The 17461-nt window shown below is 48.6% G+C and overlaps 1 protein-coding gene and 1 long non-coding RNA gene across 4 annotated transcripts; both read right to left on the bottom strand.

Annotated features, from left to right (window-relative positions):
- Positions 1-2298: 2298 nt before the first annotated feature.
- On the bottom strand, positions 2299-17459 carry fars2 (phenylalanyl-tRNA synthetase 2, mitochondrial). 3 transcript variants are annotated; one of them, XM_061758472.1, is made up of 11 exons: positions 17284-17459; positions 14832-15152; positions 13669-13755; positions 13518-13577; positions 13271-13439; positions 12560-12722; positions 12354-12485; positions 5862-6019; positions 5015-5175; positions 2945-3100; positions 2299-2737 (listed from the first exon to the last, which is right to left on the bottom strand). In XM_061758472.1, the coding sequence occupies exons 2-10, from the start codon at positions 15071-15073 to the stop codon at positions 2962-2964; spliced, it is 1311 nt and encodes a 436-aa protein (XP_061614456.1). In that variant the 5' UTR covers positions 15074-15152; positions 17284-17459; the 3' UTR covers positions 2299-2737; positions 2945-2961. The 3 variants fall into 3 exon arrangements, with proteins under 3 accessions (XP_061614456.1, XP_061614455.1, XP_061614454.1); XM_061758471.1 differs by having other exon boundaries at positions 2299-2567; positions 5862-6022; positions 17284-17457; XM_061758470.1 differs by having other exon boundaries at positions 5862-6022; positions 17284-17455.
- Positions 9665-12347, bottom strand: LOC133470285 (uncharacterized). The gene is made up of 2 exons (XR_009785946.1): positions 12133-12347; positions 9665-10717 (listed from the first exon to the last, which is right to left on the bottom strand). It is a non-coding gene; the product is annotated as an uncharacterized LOC133470285 (long non-coding RNA).
- Positions 17460-17461: the final 2 nt, after the last annotated feature.

Here is a 17461-nt window from a genome sequence, read left to right as displayed (position 1 = left end):
GACTCAGTGGAGCGGCTCCCATCTGGGAGGGTGCCGACTATTTCCTGGAAGGGAGCGAGCCTCCTGAATAATTGAAGACGCAATTAAGGCCTGTTGGAAGAAAGACGCTCGTTAAATATTCATGAGGGAAATCCCGCGAGATTTCTTCTGGCCTCACGACGACGCCCAGGCGCGGCGTGCTCCCCTCATAGTCATATCAGTAATAATAATAAGAAGAATCTCACTTTTCTTTTTTTGACAACGGAAAAAAACACCAATGCGTCAAATTGTTAAAGTGAAGGGAAGCACGATTAATCGAGCGATTTGAAAAGCAAGTGCTGATGCAAAAATAAAAATCCAAATCATCACAATGATAAATTGATCAACATTTGGGATTCCGTTTGGAGACACAAGAAAAAAACGAGAGCGAGTGAAGACGGCAAAATGTTTGACTCTTAGGGGGGGAAATGTCAGCAAAAGACAATCAAGCAAAAGAAAGACAAATAACACGAAGACACTTCACTTAATATCAACACAATAATGTAAAAAAAAAAAAAGCGATCATCCTCACTTGTCAAGCTGCATTGTTTTCTATTAATAAATAAAAGGAATAGCAAAACTCGATGCATTTGATGGCTTCAGGAATATTAACTACATCGAACAGTATATATATATATATATATATATATATGAGTGTCAACTTTTGTTTCAAAAGTATATATATATATATATATATATACTGCAGCACGATGTGAAGGTGCACAATTTAAATCAATTTGTCATGAACACAGAAGCTGCATTTGCATATCAAATAGTGTTTGTTTGAAGTGAAATCAAAGAATTCCCCCCAAATGAAGTGGAACCTCTTCTTGATCACACCATCCGCGATGCGTTCGCATCGTTCCCGTCCGCGGGAGATGAGTCGTTAATATAAGAAATAGATGAGCTCAGCGCAAGCACGCGCGCACACACACTCATCCGGTTGAGTGTGTCCAAATGTCCACTTTCTATCAATAATCAAGCGATAACAACAACAAAGCGTTTACATTGGCGATGCCAAAATCTTCCAGTTTATTTTTTTTTATCGGCAGACATTTTCCAGCAGCGTCGCTCGAGAGGAAAAGCGCGTTTGTAGTAAAAAGAGAAAGCCACGCCCCTCTGCAGCCTGTCTGGACAGGAAACGCAAAGTCTGCTCGGCAGGACGTCGAAAAGCTTCGTGTCAACCTTCCTCTTTGGAAAACACGAGACAAGCCCCGCCCCCTTCGGCAGCAGCTTGGAAAATGGAGGACACGTTACCACGGCAACACACGCGCACACCAGAGGTGAAATTCAACGGCTGACGCCTCCACGGGTCGTCTTGGCAACGGGAAATGCTGCCGGTTGGCGTGACAGACAGCCGCTCAAGAAAAACAACACAATTATCACCGCCGAAATGAAGACAAAAAAAGCTGGCCTTAGCATTAGCGCAATGCTAGCTCTGTGCTTAAAGGCGACAGTTGAAAGGCGGTCTCCGCTTTCAAACGTCTCTGCGCTCCACTTCCTGTTGCTTGTGGTGGCAATGGAGCGCTCTTCCTCTTCCTCATCATGATGAAGATTCCAATCTTCCTCTTGCATTTGAGTTCAAAAACGCCAAATGACAACGGAAGTCATCTCCGGGCGCTTCGGACACGGAGCGGCACGAAGAGCGCACGCCTCACTTCGTAAACGAGCAAGCGAAGCGGACGCGACGGAGGCCGGCAAAAAAACCAGCGGACCCCGGCTCGGCGCGAGGCGGCCGTCTGCCGAGAGCGACCGAGACAGCGAGAGCTCAGAAGTGAGAGACGACGACATGTTCGGCACTCGAACGAGGCGGCGCACTAAGGCGGAGAACGACCGACAAACGAGCGAGGGAAAATGCGAACGGCTGCAGCGGGTGAGGCTACGTGAAACTTGAAACAACTGGTCGCAGAAGTCCATCCATTTCCATCCGTCCAGTTTCCGTACCGCGGAGCCTCACGCGGGCGGCGGGCGTGCTGGAGGCCTATCCCAGCTGACTTCGGGGGAGAGGCGAGGTACACCCTGAAATGCTCGCCAGCCAATCGCAGCGCACACAGAAACAAACGACCATTCGCGCTCACGCACATTCACACCTACGGGCAATTTAGAGTTTTCAAGTAACCTACCGTGCATGTTTTGGGAAACCCGCGCAGAGAACATGGGAGGGCCGGATTTGAACCCGCAACCTCACAACTGTGAGGCGGATGCGCTAACCAGTCGCTCACCGTGCTGCCGGTCGCAGAAGTGTGAGGGGAGAAAAAAATACAAATACAAAACACTGAGTGTTAGTTACCTTGGTGACGTTTTATTTTGAAAGATTTCATTGGTTTGTAAAGTTGACATCATCGCAATCCCGCGGATGAGAGGAGACAGTTTATTAGCAACACCGGAGCTCACAACAAACTTTTTTTTTTTTTCAAACTGAGAAAGGAAAAGAGCATTAGCATCCAGTTGCTATCGTCTAGCGGTTTTCCTCCAAGCGCACATGGCACTAGCAGCTGATTAGCACCGATGGCTAGCCTGGCGGCAGCTCCGTGAGGGCGTTCCCATTTCTGAAAAGTTTTATAATCATGTGATATCTTACTATGACGGCGTGGACATGTTCAGCTTGACAACACACGTTTACATAGAAAATAGGATGAAATGACCAAACAAGTGCAAAGTTGTTTCGGCTTCCATTGCAGAAAGGCAAAATGGCGGTCGTGATGGCATCCGAGGGTTTCTGAAAAGGGACGGTCGCAAATAACGACAGGGTGGACAGCAAGTTCAGCGGCATATGCAAAATGTTCAACAGGATTATGAAAAGAATCTAAATCATCAAAGTGACGCATTTGAGAAGATGTACAAAGTACAAAGCGTCGGACCTCCTGATTGGGCTCCGTTTTCTTGGCGACTGAGGACGACGCGTCATGGTCGCGTGAGCGCGTACCTTATAAAGCGACGGCTTCAGTAGCGTCCCTCCACGCCCAGCTGCGTCTCGGCTCGCCGTTGGATCTCGCCGTGGACCGCGTCTACTTCCTGTTGGCTCAGCGTGCGCTCCGTGTGGCGGTAAACCACGCGGAAGCACAAACTCCGCCTCCCGCTCCTGCAACGCACGACACGATCGACAGCTCCCACTTTCTCTCCTCATTTAGTCTGCGTCTCGCTCGCCCCCGCTCGATTATTCAACACGCGCAAACGTGCACGTACAGTGAACGAGGATAATGTACTGTAAGTCATGTGAATGTCTTCAATAATTGGCATCTCCATTATCCTGTCCACGTGTGCCCCTCCCCCCCACCCCCCAATAAAAATCAATAGACACGCACACGCGCACGAGCACAGCAAAACAAACACTCACACACACAAGCACACCAATCACAGCGCACATCTGCGTCCAATAGAAATAAAGTTGGGAGTGTCAAGGGGGTGGGGCTGATCCATTCCTTGTCCTGTGATTGGCGTGCGTGTGTTTGTGCGCGCGCGCTGTGTTGAATAATGAAGCAGGCAATTGCTGCGTGTTAATTGCTCGTTAAGAGCTCCACTTGAGCTTGAACAAGCCCACTTTCATGACTTCCTGTCACAACAGGAAGTCAACACTTCCTGTGTGTGCGTGCCTGTGCGACAGCAGACGTAAGGGCGTCCATCTTTTGCAACGTGATCCAGAGGGATGCGCACTTGTGATCAGAGATGGCGGTGTCGCGTGTCGGCCAATCACGGCTAACAGCTCGTTAGCTGATCTGCATCGACGCTCGATTCCATTCATGTTACACTCGATTACGTTTAGTCGCTATCGGCACACGTCCGTCCGTCCGTTTCTAGTCCGATGGTCCTCAAACGTTTGAGGACAAGTCGCAGCTCCCAAAATACTTCGCCCTCCTCGTAGCACCGTAACGGCCAACATTTAAAACACAATCACGTAGTAAGCCAAGTGTTCATCCGAACTGAGAAAAAGTAAGCTTAAGTTCAAACTGTGCTTAGTTGTAAGAAAATAGAAAAAAACTACTTAAATAACAATTAGTCAATTAAAATGTATTACACATAAAAGTTGAATAAAAACTGTACGTTAAAAATGAAATGCAAATGTACTTGTAAATTAAATACGGTTGAACTGTACTTGCAAAATGTACTATACTAGAAAAGTAAAAAATGTACTAGGTTTACCAAAAATAATTGTTTAAACAGGCTGTATTCACAGCTACGAGCTTCTTTCAAATGTCTTTTCATTTTTAAATTTCGTGTGTGTCTAATTCAGTGATTCATTCATGTACCACTAGAGGGAGCCCGTGTAACACTAGCGCTACTCGTGCCGCACTGACAATTACCCATCTCGTCCATTGAGCGTTTACATTATCACGAGGAACATCGCTTATTAATTGTAAATAGATTGGTAAAAGTTTTACAGTTTGTTCATTTGTAAAATGAAGTCATTATAAATAATACTATAACGCGGCACGGTTAGCACCTCTGCCTCACAGGTGTGAGGTTGCGGGTTCAAATCCGACCTGGCCTGTGTGGAGTTTGCATGTTGTCCCCGCGCCCGCGTGGCTTTTCTCCGGGCCCGCCGCTTTCCTCCCGCATCCCAAAAACGTGCATGCTAGGTTCATCGAAAACACTGAATTTGCGAATGGTTGTTTGTTTCTATGTGCCCCGCGATTGGCTGGCGACCGGTTCAGGGTGTAGCCCGCCTCTCGCCCAAAGTCAGTTGGGATAGGCGGCAGCATGCCGGCGACCCGCGTGAGGACCATCGGTGTGGAAAACGGATGGATGGATAATACTGTCACACATTTTCATGAATGATTTCATCATTGAAATCAAATAACGTACACGTTTTTCGATGAATGAGTTGGCCCATCTGTCCACTTTGAAAATCAAACGGACATACGGAAGTGTGCCCAACCTGATCAATAGCCTCGCCCGCTATACACACACGCGCACACTTTTCTCAAAATGTCACCTCCCCATTTGTCTCCTCCTTCCTTCTTCTGCAGCGTGTGTGCGTGCGTGCGTGCTGACTCACGTGGGGTGCGTGAAGTCATCGAGCAGCGCGACCTCCTCTACGAGGTCGCCGGCGACGGCGCGCACCAACTCGTAGAAGTCGTTGGCGTGGAAGGCCGGCTCGCCCGCAGCGGGAAGCCAGAAGGAGATGTCGTTGCGCAGCGGAGGATACTTGCTCAGCGCCTGACAACACACACGCACGCACGTCATCGTCGTCAAAAGAAGAACAAAAGGTGGCTTTTGTTCTCCTCCGAGGTTGGGAAGCAGAGCTGCCCTCCTCGAACGCCCGTTTCAAAATCAAGGCCCGGGGACCGGATCCGGCCCGCCTCGTCCTCGTCGATGAGACGTTTCGCTCCAAAATCGGGACCAAAAGGATTTGTTGTTAACAAAATCCTTTTGAAAATAAACGGCATGAATGCTGAGCTATTTTCCTTGGCTGGTGATTCGAAACAATTTGGCCACCCTCTACGAGACCACCAGAAGAGGATCTCCGCATTCACACTCATGAATATTCGTATCGGCATTATTCATCATTAGAGATGTCACCATGTGCCGCATCAAAATATCTGCTGCTTGCTTAAGTAGCAAAGAAGGAGAAGAAGAAGAAGAAGGGGAAGAAGGAGAAGAAGGGCGGCGCAGGTGCTGCTCAGTGTGTGTGCGCGTGTTTGCGGTCGATTAGGTGCGTATCGGGCCATCCGTGCGGCCGCAGGCGCCGCCACCGGGCAGGAGATGAACCGTGATCCCCGCCGAGCCTCCCGGGAGCCGTTTCATCAAAACCGCTACCAGCTCACCTTCGTCTTCATCTTCCTCTCGGCCACGCGTCCCGGGAAACGCGGTCGCGGCGCGTGACGGGAAAGAGCCGAGCCTACCTGGAGGCGGACCTCCCGATGGATGTCGTCCACGCGGAATTGCTTGAGGAAGCGCTCGTCTTGGCTCCAGAACATTCGGATGTCGGGAATCTTGTACAGAACCATGGCCAGACGCTCCAGGCCCAGTCCGAACGCCCAGCCCACCTTGTCGGCCGCGCCTGCTGCAAAACGCACCACGCCAACAACACAAAAACACAACAGCAACACAACATGTCAGCCGGTTACAGTGCCGTGAAAAACCATCTCCCCCGCTTTGGAGAGCTTCAAACGAATTCAAATAGGAGATGAAGAGAACGTCCACGATGCAGCCAAACTTACCCGACCTTATAAGAAAAAGTCATTGTTGAGGCCGTCACGTTGTCATGACGACAGAGAGACTTTTGGCTTCTCGAAAGGAGCTTTGCGATGAAAATAGATCCAAAAAGTCACTCATCAAGCCCTTGTTCAATCAAGAAACAATTGCCGCTAATCACATCTATTGGTTCGTTTTCACTGACCACACCCAAGCCTCATGACCTCCAGACCTGTTCAATCAAGAAATCACTTCAATAGAAACTCTCACAAAAATCAAGTCAGCCAAAAGCTCTCAGGAAGCTGCAGCAAAATGCCACCTTCCAAAGAAATTCCAGGACAGATGATGACTTGAAACAGTATTCGGCTACTCTCCCCACTGCCAAAAAATAATCATCAAACCAACAGTCAAGGCAGTCTGACGGCCTGGGGCTGCTTTTCTCCTTCAGGACCTGGACGAATTATGCTCTCCATCAGAAAATCCTGAAGTTCAAGCATAAATTCGTTAATTCAGGATGAAGTACGCTAGAGTTCTGCAGCAGGACAACCGTCCAAAACGTTAACTATAGACAAACGATGGACTAGTCCCCAGCCACTGTCATGGTACATAGAGACAAACAAGCATCCAATCACGTTCGCCAAATCTTGTCTTCAAAATTAGATAACCTGCTCATCTGGCTCCAAAAATCCACACAAGCACGGACTGAACGTCCACACACCCACAGGAGAAGGCCGGAGATCAGATTCCAACCCAGAAGCTCACAACTGTCAGGCAGACGACATAAACGCTATTCCACTGCGCTGCCATCAATCCTCTTTTCATGAGAAAGCAAACATCGCCTGAGTCCCCTCTTCCTCCTCCTCCTCCTCATCATCATCATCATCATCATGTCTTCAGGACGCGCACCGGAAGTGGCGTCCTGTTGCCGTGCCGTCCGGCCGTGTGACAGGAAGCGGCGTTTAAGGCCGCAGCGTGCGCATATGGCGCCTAAACGGCATCCTCGGCGGACGACAAAGTGGATAAAGATGCGTCAGAACAGCTGCGGCAGAAGGAAATCCTGTTCGCCGCCAGCCAGCCTCGCCCGCCTTACCATCTGGCCGCCGTCCTCCAGGAGCTCGGCGAATGTTTGAGCTTCAACCAGACGTGTAAGCAACACGCGTGTGCAGACGCTTGCGTCCGTTTTCTCTCATGACAGGTCGCGGGTGAGCGCGGCCGATCCCACCTGATTTTGAGAGAGAGGCGGGGTACTGAAATTCCGAGAATTTCTCTCAATGATTATCAAAATATTTGTTGATTCATTTGAAAATAGATTAGTTGTTGATTCATGGATTATTTTGCACCTCGAGACATGATAAAGACAAAACGGCTGCTACATGCTCGCTAACAAACAAGCCGTCCTTCTACCTTCACGACCTGTCCACAATAACAAACGCCACAAATGTGCTCATGTGACACCTGCTTTTTGTTTGTCCTTCTCAACAGGCGCCCGCGACCTTCACCGTCCTCATCACGACCTTGCTGGAGAAAGGCCGCAAGGCCATCTTCGCCTCTTCCTCTCCCTCGTTCTTCTTCCCGGCGGTGCCCGAGAGATGCTTTGACTTCGCCTTGTCTTGATCATCATCTCATCTCATTGTTTTTTACCGGGTACGCCCACCCGCCCGCCCGCCCAGCGCGTCCCGGGAGTGACATTAAACGCTGCTGAGGTAAACGTCTTCGGCACACTCATTAAGACGCACTGACGTCTTCATCAAACTCATTCACTGCCATTGACGGCTGTTGAATTCCAATATCCATGTTAACGTGGAGGACTGGCAGTGATTAACAAGCGCTGATGTCTTCATCACATCCACTCTAATAGTCATGTGACGAGGCTCACACACGCACGCACACACACACAGTTGAGCTGAGTCAGTCTTGCGCAAATGGACGCGCACGTCGTCAAATGCGACAGGAGGACGATGATGCTGACAGAGGGATGATGAAGATGACGGGGAGGTGAGGATGACGACGGTGATGCCGATGATGCCAACAACAGGTGTCGTGGTGGTTTGCTCCCGCGGCTGCTGTGCGGGAGGGCGACACGCTGGTCACATGACCAGCAGCAAGTGCCACTTCAGGCCCAAAACACAAAAATTGAGCCCACAAGTACACAACTGATTGATGATCAAATACTGTAAATGGACAACCATTTTGATAATCGATTAACTCGTTTAACTTCAATTCTCCAAATCGTCGGAATTGCAGCCTCTCAACTGTAAATCATCTCCGATTTCTGTTGTCCTCCATGTTTGCAGACTGATTATTTTTATGTTGAATCCAAATAAGACACCTGCAAACATCTACTTTCGCTTTGGAAAACAATCATTTGAAACAATGACGGGATGGGAATTTTTAAAAATAACAGAATCGTGAGTTGCAGCCCTACAAGCAACGCTCACATAACAGGACATGTCAAATGTAGCATGACGTGTAGCGTGGCTTGTCTCTCCATCCACCCCGATCTACAAAGATGCCAGTGAGTGCTGGCATCTCGTGACCAACGGCGAACTTGAGACAAAATGGCTGCGCGGTGTCAGGATGAGGATGAAGATGATGATGATGTAATCAGAAGCCTTTGTGTGTCAAAGTCTCTCTGCCGTCACGACAACATGACGGCCTCAAAGAAGCCGCGACGTCTGCGGTGGCGTGTGAAGGCGCTTTGTGCCACGCCAGGAAGCCTTCACCGCTAAACGCACGTGAGAACAAGACTATTTATAGACACGTTGGATTATTTATGAATCTCAACATCAAGCGGCGTAATGACCGCCGCTTCCTCTACAACACGGAGACACGCTACGCTAATGCTAACGCTAATGGAGAGGACATAATGTCGTCTTGCTGCACGGTGACCTAGTCGTCAGCATATTTGTCTCACAGTTAGAGGTTCAGGGCTGGAATCTCATCTCTGGCCTTCCTGTGCGCAGTTAGCATGTTGTTGCCGTGCTCACGTGGTTTTGTTTTTTTCCTTCCCCCTCACACGTTAGCGTGATTGAAGACGAAGGCATTTTCCACAGGTGTGCGGAGCTGCAGCAGATCCACTAGCGTACCCCCCCCAAAGTTATCAGCCAAGCCGCAAACCCTCGTGACGAGAAGAAAAGGTCAACAACATTTTGGTCTTCTGTGACACTTGAAGCAACGCGAAACAATCTGAGCCGTACATGCCAGCATCGTACCGACACTGTGCCAGCGGTGTGAGATATAGCGCCCCCTAGACGTCAATGGACCACCACTGGTGTGTCCCATCACACCAAAACAAAAGTCTGCATCAGACATCAGGTGTTTTGAGGGTTTCGTGTGTGTGTGTGTGCGCAGACACAGCCAAGCTCCGCCCCCACTCCCACTGTTTGTTATGGACCACAGCGGCCTGCTGAGACGGATCGCTGCACAAACAAATGTTTGCTGTGCCCTTCGGAAACCCCCGAGACGCATGCACACACACACACACACACTGAACTGCGCTTCCATTTCAGTGTTATTTTAGAGAGGATTTTATTTTTTACTGTGAGATGCACATGATGTGGGAAAAACATTCAATTGGGGTCACACTAAAGTTCGAATGTGCGCACTGAAAATATCTAAATTGGAGCTGCTATATGCTATTTTGTGGCTACGGGAACAGGTATAATGCGCACACAAAATACCAATATATTAATAATAATTCATATGCGGCTTGGAGTTTGAACACGTTTCTCTCTTTTACGTTTATTTGGGGACTGGAAGTCAACACGCCACCTCGCGCCCAACGCGGAACTCCAATAGAGTCCACGTTCTCTGCCTTACCGTTTCTAGGGCAGGTGCGTTGGATTTGCTGACCCGTCTGTCCGTGAATGATCGTAATATTATTCATTTGTACTCTGTGCACACATCACATCTACTTTGTGGCCACAAATTTGCATTTTGTGCTCAGATTATATTTATACTGTGGCCATAATTCCCCATGTCGCGTCGTTTTGGTCATCATTGACACCAATGCTGATACAATGTGTGTGTGCGTGCGCGTGTGTGTGTGTGTCGAGAAGGTAAAATCTGATTAAAGTCATGTTGGTAACAATAAACATCCTCTCAAAGCTGTCACCCCAGGCCCCCTGTGAATGCGTGCGCGCGTGTGTGTGCGCGGGTACCAGCTGGCCACCAGTCATTGTCTCCAGTGGGATCAGTGGGAATGAGGGAGGCAGACAGAGCGAGGGATGATGGAGGAGAAGGAGGAGGAATGCTGGGATCAAAAGAGAGACAGATGGGGGAGGGAGGGCGGGCAAAGAGAGCTGTCCGTCACATAGGGGTTCGGGGTTCAGGAGAAGCCTGGAAACATGGAGGAGGAGGAGAAAAGTGAGGAGTAACGAATTTTCATCTCATCTCCTCTGTTGTCCCCGTCTTCGACCTGTCCTCCTCTGATCATTCGTCCAGTCATCCCTCCATCCTTTCTCTTCTGCGCTATCATCCCTCCAACTGGCTTCTTTGCTTGTCATCTCTCCTTCATTTTGCCCCTCTGCCATCCTTTCCACTTATGTCATCCCTCCATCCTCCGCTGAGAAAAAAAGATGACTCATCACAAGAAGAATTTGAACTTGAAAAATGAACTGACGCTTAATGACAGCAGGATTGTCACACGATTTCGTCAGGAGGGGGATTAAGAGCCAAAGCAAGCACCTGAACCACATCCATACGCACGCACACCCCTAACCCCCAAGGGTCCGGGGCGACAGCTTTGAGAGGCTGTTAATTGTTACCAACACGACTTTAATCAGATTTCACTCACAGCACACACACGTACACACGCGCAAACAATATCCCACCGGCACGTGCGCCCCGGCCCCCCTCTTTCTTGTCCCATGGGAAGTGTGTGTAAATCAGGTTTTGGCAAGGAGGCGTGGCCATTAGCAAGTCTCATATGTTTGGGGGGCGGGGGGGGCCTGGGACACACACACACAAGCACACACACTTGTTTTATGTTCACGCATACTCATTCATATTTTATGAACAAAAACATGCATACTACATACACACGCATGCAGCACAAGTGTGTGTGTGCGTGTGTGTTGTGGGAATAATGATGATGAATAAATAAAAAGAAAAAAAAAATCTTTCTAGCAGCTGAAGAGTGAATGAATGAAGACGTTTAATTTCTCCTCCGCCATCCGTCACGGCCCCTTCCTCGCCTTCCCAACTTCCTCTTTCTCCCTTTCTTGACCTCGCCACCCACCCGCCCCTCGCTCGCCTTTGTCCTCCACTAAGCCCCTCGGCGCCCCACGCGCACGCACACACACTGGGCCTCAGGCGCCACATATGGCGCTCACACTATTAAATAAGACACACGCCAACCGGTGTCCCCTGTTGCCCCCCCCCCCCTCCGTCATTCTGGTGCTCTCTCACTTTTTCGCACTCTATTGTCTCCAGCGCTCCAGAAATATCGGATGGCGAGGGAAAGAGGAGGGGGGTGCTGAATGTGGCACGTTACCACGGCAACCGGCCACACTGCCGCAGTGGATATGTAGGGGTGGTGTGAGTGCGCGCGGTTCCTAACACGCTCGTGCAGCGCGCGCGTACAAATGAATGTGTGAGCGTCTTTGAACTATTTTTGGCCTCTCTCTCTCGCCACTCGTTTGCTGGCCTGAGTAAAAGCGTCATGGCGGCGATGTGCGGGTGGGGGGAGTCTGCGGGTGTGTGTGATGGTGTTCTCTCTCTGTCTGAAATTATTAATGATTGGTGGGAACAGGCAGCACAAGTAAGAAGAAAGGAACACGTACAGCTCCACAGCAGCTATCAGTAGGAAGTCCACCGTTCAACGGGAAGTTCACTATTTAGCAGAAAGTCCACAATCGCAAACTATTTAGCAGGAAGTGCACTTGAAGTAGGCGTGTTTGTGGGTGGGGTTAAGACCTGTGATCTAGCAGAGAAGCAATCACACTGTGATTGATTATGACGCCAAGAAATATTACTTACTGCGTACAATAATGACATCATAGGAAAACTGCTACGACGACCAAAGAACAAATAAAATACAACATCAAGAATGTCTCGTCGTGACGTCTCCAAACGTTCTTCACTTAGATGTTTCAGTTCAAAAGTGCAACTTCACCCATCTGCATGACAACGTGGGATCTAAGTTCCAAGTTCATTGCCTCGCCTGACGCGCATCGAGATGTGTGTGTGCGTGTTCTGACCAGAGTTGAGCAGCTGCTGCTCCATGACCCCGCAGCCCAGCACCTCCATCCAGTCGCCATGGAAACGCACCTCCATCTCAAAGGAGGGATGAGTGAAGGGGAAGTAACAGTCCACCCAGCGCACCTCCAAGTCTGACGAGGAAGATGAAGATGATGTGAGAAAGGCGAGACGGGGCCTTCGGGCGGGCGGGCGGGCGGGGAGTGACCTTCTCCGAACAGATGCCTGACGAGTCTGCCGAGCGTTCGTTTCAGGTTGAACTCCAGCAGCTTGACGGCCTCCAGACTGTGGACTTCCTGTTTGTGAGGCGTCCTGCGTCCGCCCGCCTCAAACATCTTCAGATCCTCGCCATTGGGAACTTCGGAGAAGAGCTGAGCACAAAAGTCGGAGCGCAACTTTCCAATCTGTGTATCATTCCTTCTTTCCATTTTCGGTTGGCAGTCGAAAACCTCCAAATGAAATTTTGAAATGTTTTTTTTTTTTTGTAACTAAGGCCGGGTAGCCCCCAAAATAATCCCGATTTTGCCCCTGCCTGACCGAGGAACTCTCTTCTGTCTTCTAAGCTGATCCTAAAAGATCATCGTGCGGTCTGAGGTGTGGTACGAGTGGATTTGTCCCGATTGTCGGGTCGCAAATGGGTCGAGGCGACAACTCATACCCGACTTAGGAGTCACCCAACTTACCAAGATTTTCGCTTGGTCGATTTTTTGCCCGACCAATTACAAGAATCAAATCAAACTCGTGGCCCGTTTGGATTTTTGATCTGAGCCGACAATGGAATGATGAAAAATAGATAGATACAGAATAGATACAAAGCGCATCAAACAATGAGAGCATTTTTCAATTTGGGAGTGAAAATGGACAGAACGACGGATACGCGGCTTCGGTCTCATTCGCTCTTTGTTGTTTCTTTGGCTACCTGGTAGTTGGAGAAGAGGCGCACCCCCTCCAACTGGTGGAAGACGGGATAGTGGCTGGCGTCGATCTCGTCCCGACGGTAGACGTCGCCGGCCAGGAGGAAGGCGTCCAGACCCGCGCTCACCAGCTCCCTCTGGTGGGCCGACGTGTGAGCGCGGAGCATGGTGTTCCTGGAAGGCCGAGGTGAGCGGGCGGGCGGGAAGCGCGTGTGCATCGTGGGTAAGGGGCGGGGCGATGCGGGAGCTCACCTGTTCAGGTAGTAGTTGTCTCCACGCTTCCTGCTGGGGTGGTCGGGCGGGATCAGCAAGCTGTCGAGCAATCAACATTCGCAGGAATGGAGTCAGTCGGAGAGCGGACGAGGAGCTCGGGTTGCCGCCGAGCTGCGGACGTTCTGCTGACCTGTCGAAGTTCTGCTCCACGCTGACCACGGGGCTCAAGTTGTCGTGCGCCGAGAACAGCGGGTCGCCCGAGCGAGCCGCGTAAGCGCTGACGAAAAACACCAAAATCGAACAACAGCAGATATCATTTATACTGACAAGAAAATGTTCCGAACGAGTTTGCTTTCTTGGGGCGTAAATGTGGCAAGAGTTAAACGCGAGAGGAGGCTGCTGACAAAGAGGAGCGTCCATGTTCACAAAACGGCAGACTCAACCGCTTTGAAATGTTCCATTGGCGCTTTCATTTGCCGACTCGGCAAAAGACTTGGCACATCCAGCCGCCGGCGGCAACGCCAAACTGACAACATCACGTCACGCCATCAGGAGTGCTGCGATGATCATTGCTATTGTTTGTCACGTGTCCTGTTGGGCTGCTTGCTCATGAAGCTCGGCACAGCCGCGCTCGGATTTAAGCCCTAGCAGAGGCGGCTACGAACGCGTTACATTTGGGATCAATTGCACTTGTGAGGAATACTTGGAATGCATCATACTTCTTACTGTTACGGGAGTACTTGTGTTAAGAAGAAACGGAACAAATTTCGCTCCACTTTCTTGGAGCCAAATTTGCCTTAATCTTCATCATTTTATTTATCATTGGTTATTTCATAAAGCTTTTATTCTATGTATTCAATTCACTGCTATTGTTCGGCAACGTCTGAATTTGCATGTTTATATTGTAATTTTTTTTATTTGAATTGACATTCGTGTTCATAATCCATTCTATTGCCCTTTTCAACAATACTGCTATTTAAGAGGAGTTTTCAGGGCAAGTGACGCCCTTTAAAACGTCCCAATCATTTTGACTTGGAGAACCGTACAAGCTGATTGGTGGATATTTTCACGGGAACTTGTCAGCCAACCGGCTAAGGGCTTAGTCGAGTAGCAGACGGAAGGAGATTTGTTGAGGAATAATCAAGTTCTGCTGTTTACTCGAATTTGGAGGCCTTTTTTAGACCCGATTTTCCATCGGCGATATCCTACAAAAAGCTTCCCAGGTCCGCCAGACATTTGGACATTCAGTCATTTTTGGCGAATCTCGTCACATTGCCACACATTTAGTTCTTGGTCCACACGCAGCACACAGTGGCGGCACTGGCGACGAGTTAACGCGGAGGGAGGTGGCACCTGTAGAAGTGAGCTTTGATCCTCTCCTTGACGAGCCACAGAGGATGATGCCGTTGGTTGTGCAGGTCGCGGCCCACTTTGGCCAGAATCTTCGGCGTGACGTTTGTGAAGTCGTCGCACGGGTAGGCGTGGCCTAATACCTCCACACGCTCCCGGCCGACGGCGGGCCCGTCCGTGCGGGCGCGTCGGCGCTGCGAGGCCAGAGGAGGCAGCAGGGGGCGCAGCAGCCGGAGGGGGTTCATGACCGCGTGCGGTGGAGCTGCGGGGAGCCCCGAGAGGTCAACCGAAGGACATCGACTGGTTGCCGGCGACCCCTGCAGGCTGTGTGCGGAGAAGCGAAGCACAAAGTCAGCACAATATCCCGTGCCAAGTAAAATTGCTGAGACAAAAGGTCAGCGCCATCATTTGCTCAACATGACTGCAGCAAAGACCCGCATGCAGCGACAGAAAGCGTCCTGTGAAAAAGGAATGAATGAAAGACCACATCGAGTTGATTTCCAACCATTTTCATGCTGTCTGCGACAAGGCCAGCATCGCAAATGAGAATCTGTTCCCAATGTGCTCACCTGAAGAAATAAAGGTTATATACAGAAAAAAAACTTTTTCAAAACTCATTTCAAAAAAATCAGGGGATGGATGAATGAATGACTGTTTTGCCAAACGAACCAATAAAAAGCAAAATTCACGAAGTCGCGACATGATGAGCGCACCAACCATGTTCCTAAGATCTGGACTCAAAAGGAAATATCACCGACTGTGTTCCCCCGCTAGATCACAATTCTGTTTTCACGGCTCCACTTTATCGCGGACTTTTTTAGCAATCGATTTTTCATGGGCGTTTACAGTATACGGGCAAGTCCCAACTCACTTGCGTGCCTTCAGTATAATACGCCAGGCAACACTGGCTCCGCAAGACGTCGATGCAGCAGAATTAACCCAAGTAACCTCCAGTAATACTCCGACAGAGCAGAGGGAATATATGCCAGTGAGTATTGTTGTATGCTCTGTTTGTATGTGTTGCTGCTCCATGTGTGTTAAAGTGGCAGACGTTCGAAGGTTTAGAATTCCTGGAACGGTTCCATGAGCTCATCAATGGCGTTTTGCAGTATAAGTTAGCATTAGCATTAGGCGGAATTAGTATAAAAAATAAAAATAAATAAGGTTTGGTTGAGCATTTTAGGACTTAAAAATGCAATCTTTAATTGTCTTTTGGTTGTTATTTTTACAGTAAACTTCAACTGGGACTACCAAATAAACAGCTTGAAGCATGCACACTTTGCTTCTTATTTGGCGAAAAGCCTTCTTTTCGTTTCCTCAAAGTGATGTTATACAATCGTCTCCCATTTCATGTCCGCAAGAGAGTGAGAACAGGCACTAAGCAATACTTTGAAAAGTGTCTTTTAACAAGTTTAAGTGTGTTTAGGTATCAATGTATTTTACGTGTGTAAGAGCAATCTATATCTCCTGTAAATCTCCGTGTCACGGGATTTTGCAGGGCAGCTCTGAAATGTATGGCCCACGATGAACAGGGCTTCATTATCTATTTTTTTCTCCTTCAACGGATCAAATATGTTCATGGAATATTCAATATGCTTTGTCCTGTGGAGTGATCTCCACATTCACCAGAGCTTGGCCCCTTTGATTTCTTTTTGTGGGGTACGCTAAAGGAGAAAATGTACTGGAAGAAAATCACAGATACAACACAATTGATTGAAGGGATAAAGAGTGAATGTGCGCAAAATGACAGCAATATTGATTTAACGCATCGAGTTCAAGAGAAGCTTGCAAAGCGCATCAACATTTGCATCACAAATGTTGCAAATCATATTGAAGATATTATTTGTTAATATTCCAAATGAATACAGTGTTTTTTAATCTTCATTTCTCAAAAAAAATAAAAAAAATAATGCATTTTTGTGACAGCCTGCATTATGATGTCAATAGTAGAGCGGTATCAAATATTCTGGCTTTACAAAGCTGATTGAGGTATTGGTTGCACAATATCATTAGTACCGTGCTTGAAGTTTACAGAACTGTAAAACTACCGCCTCATAATTGGAGCTGCGTCGAAATTCAATGAGCTCCATGACAGTGAAACGACTGCATATCAGACATCTCTCACTATGACCGTAAAGTCTTTCCATGGCATTCCATGTCCCCCAGTGATCTGAGACCACAGCAGTTACGAAATGTCTAACTTTTGTTTTTTTTTAACTTTACTAGCAGTCAGCTTTTAATGGCTTTTACAACTTTACTTTGCAGGAGTGTTGCCCTCAAACCCGCCCATCACAAAAGGTAATTGGAGTGAAATAAAGCGATATGGTGATCAAAATACATGCTGTTTGACGTGTTGCAATAACGGGTATCAATCTCACATCATTTCATGTTTGGGAAACGCAATGTGTGTTTAAACGTTTATTTTAGGAGAGTAAATTTAGCAAGGTTGGCTTACCTTCAACCACCGTACGCCATTGGCTCCCTTTTAGTAGGAAGAAGTGTGCCCGTATGTTTAATTAGTAATTAAAAGTAGAATTTGGTCAATGTATGCGTATTGAGCGTTCAATATTGCCCTACAAAAGAGGCTAACGTAAATGTTCTTGGCCAGAAAAACGCAGGAAAGCAAAAATCAG

This window comes from Phyllopteryx taeniolatus, chromosome 20, assembly GCF_024500385.1.
Source record: "Phyllopteryx taeniolatus isolate TA_2022b chromosome 20, UOR_Ptae_1.2, whole genome shotgun sequence".
NCBI classification, from domain to species: Eukaryota; Metazoa; Chordata; class Actinopteri; order Syngnathiformes; family Syngnathidae; genus Phyllopteryx; species Phyllopteryx taeniolatus.
Note: the sequence above shows the minus strand (reverse complement) of the source record. Positions and strands in the feature narration are given on the sequence as shown.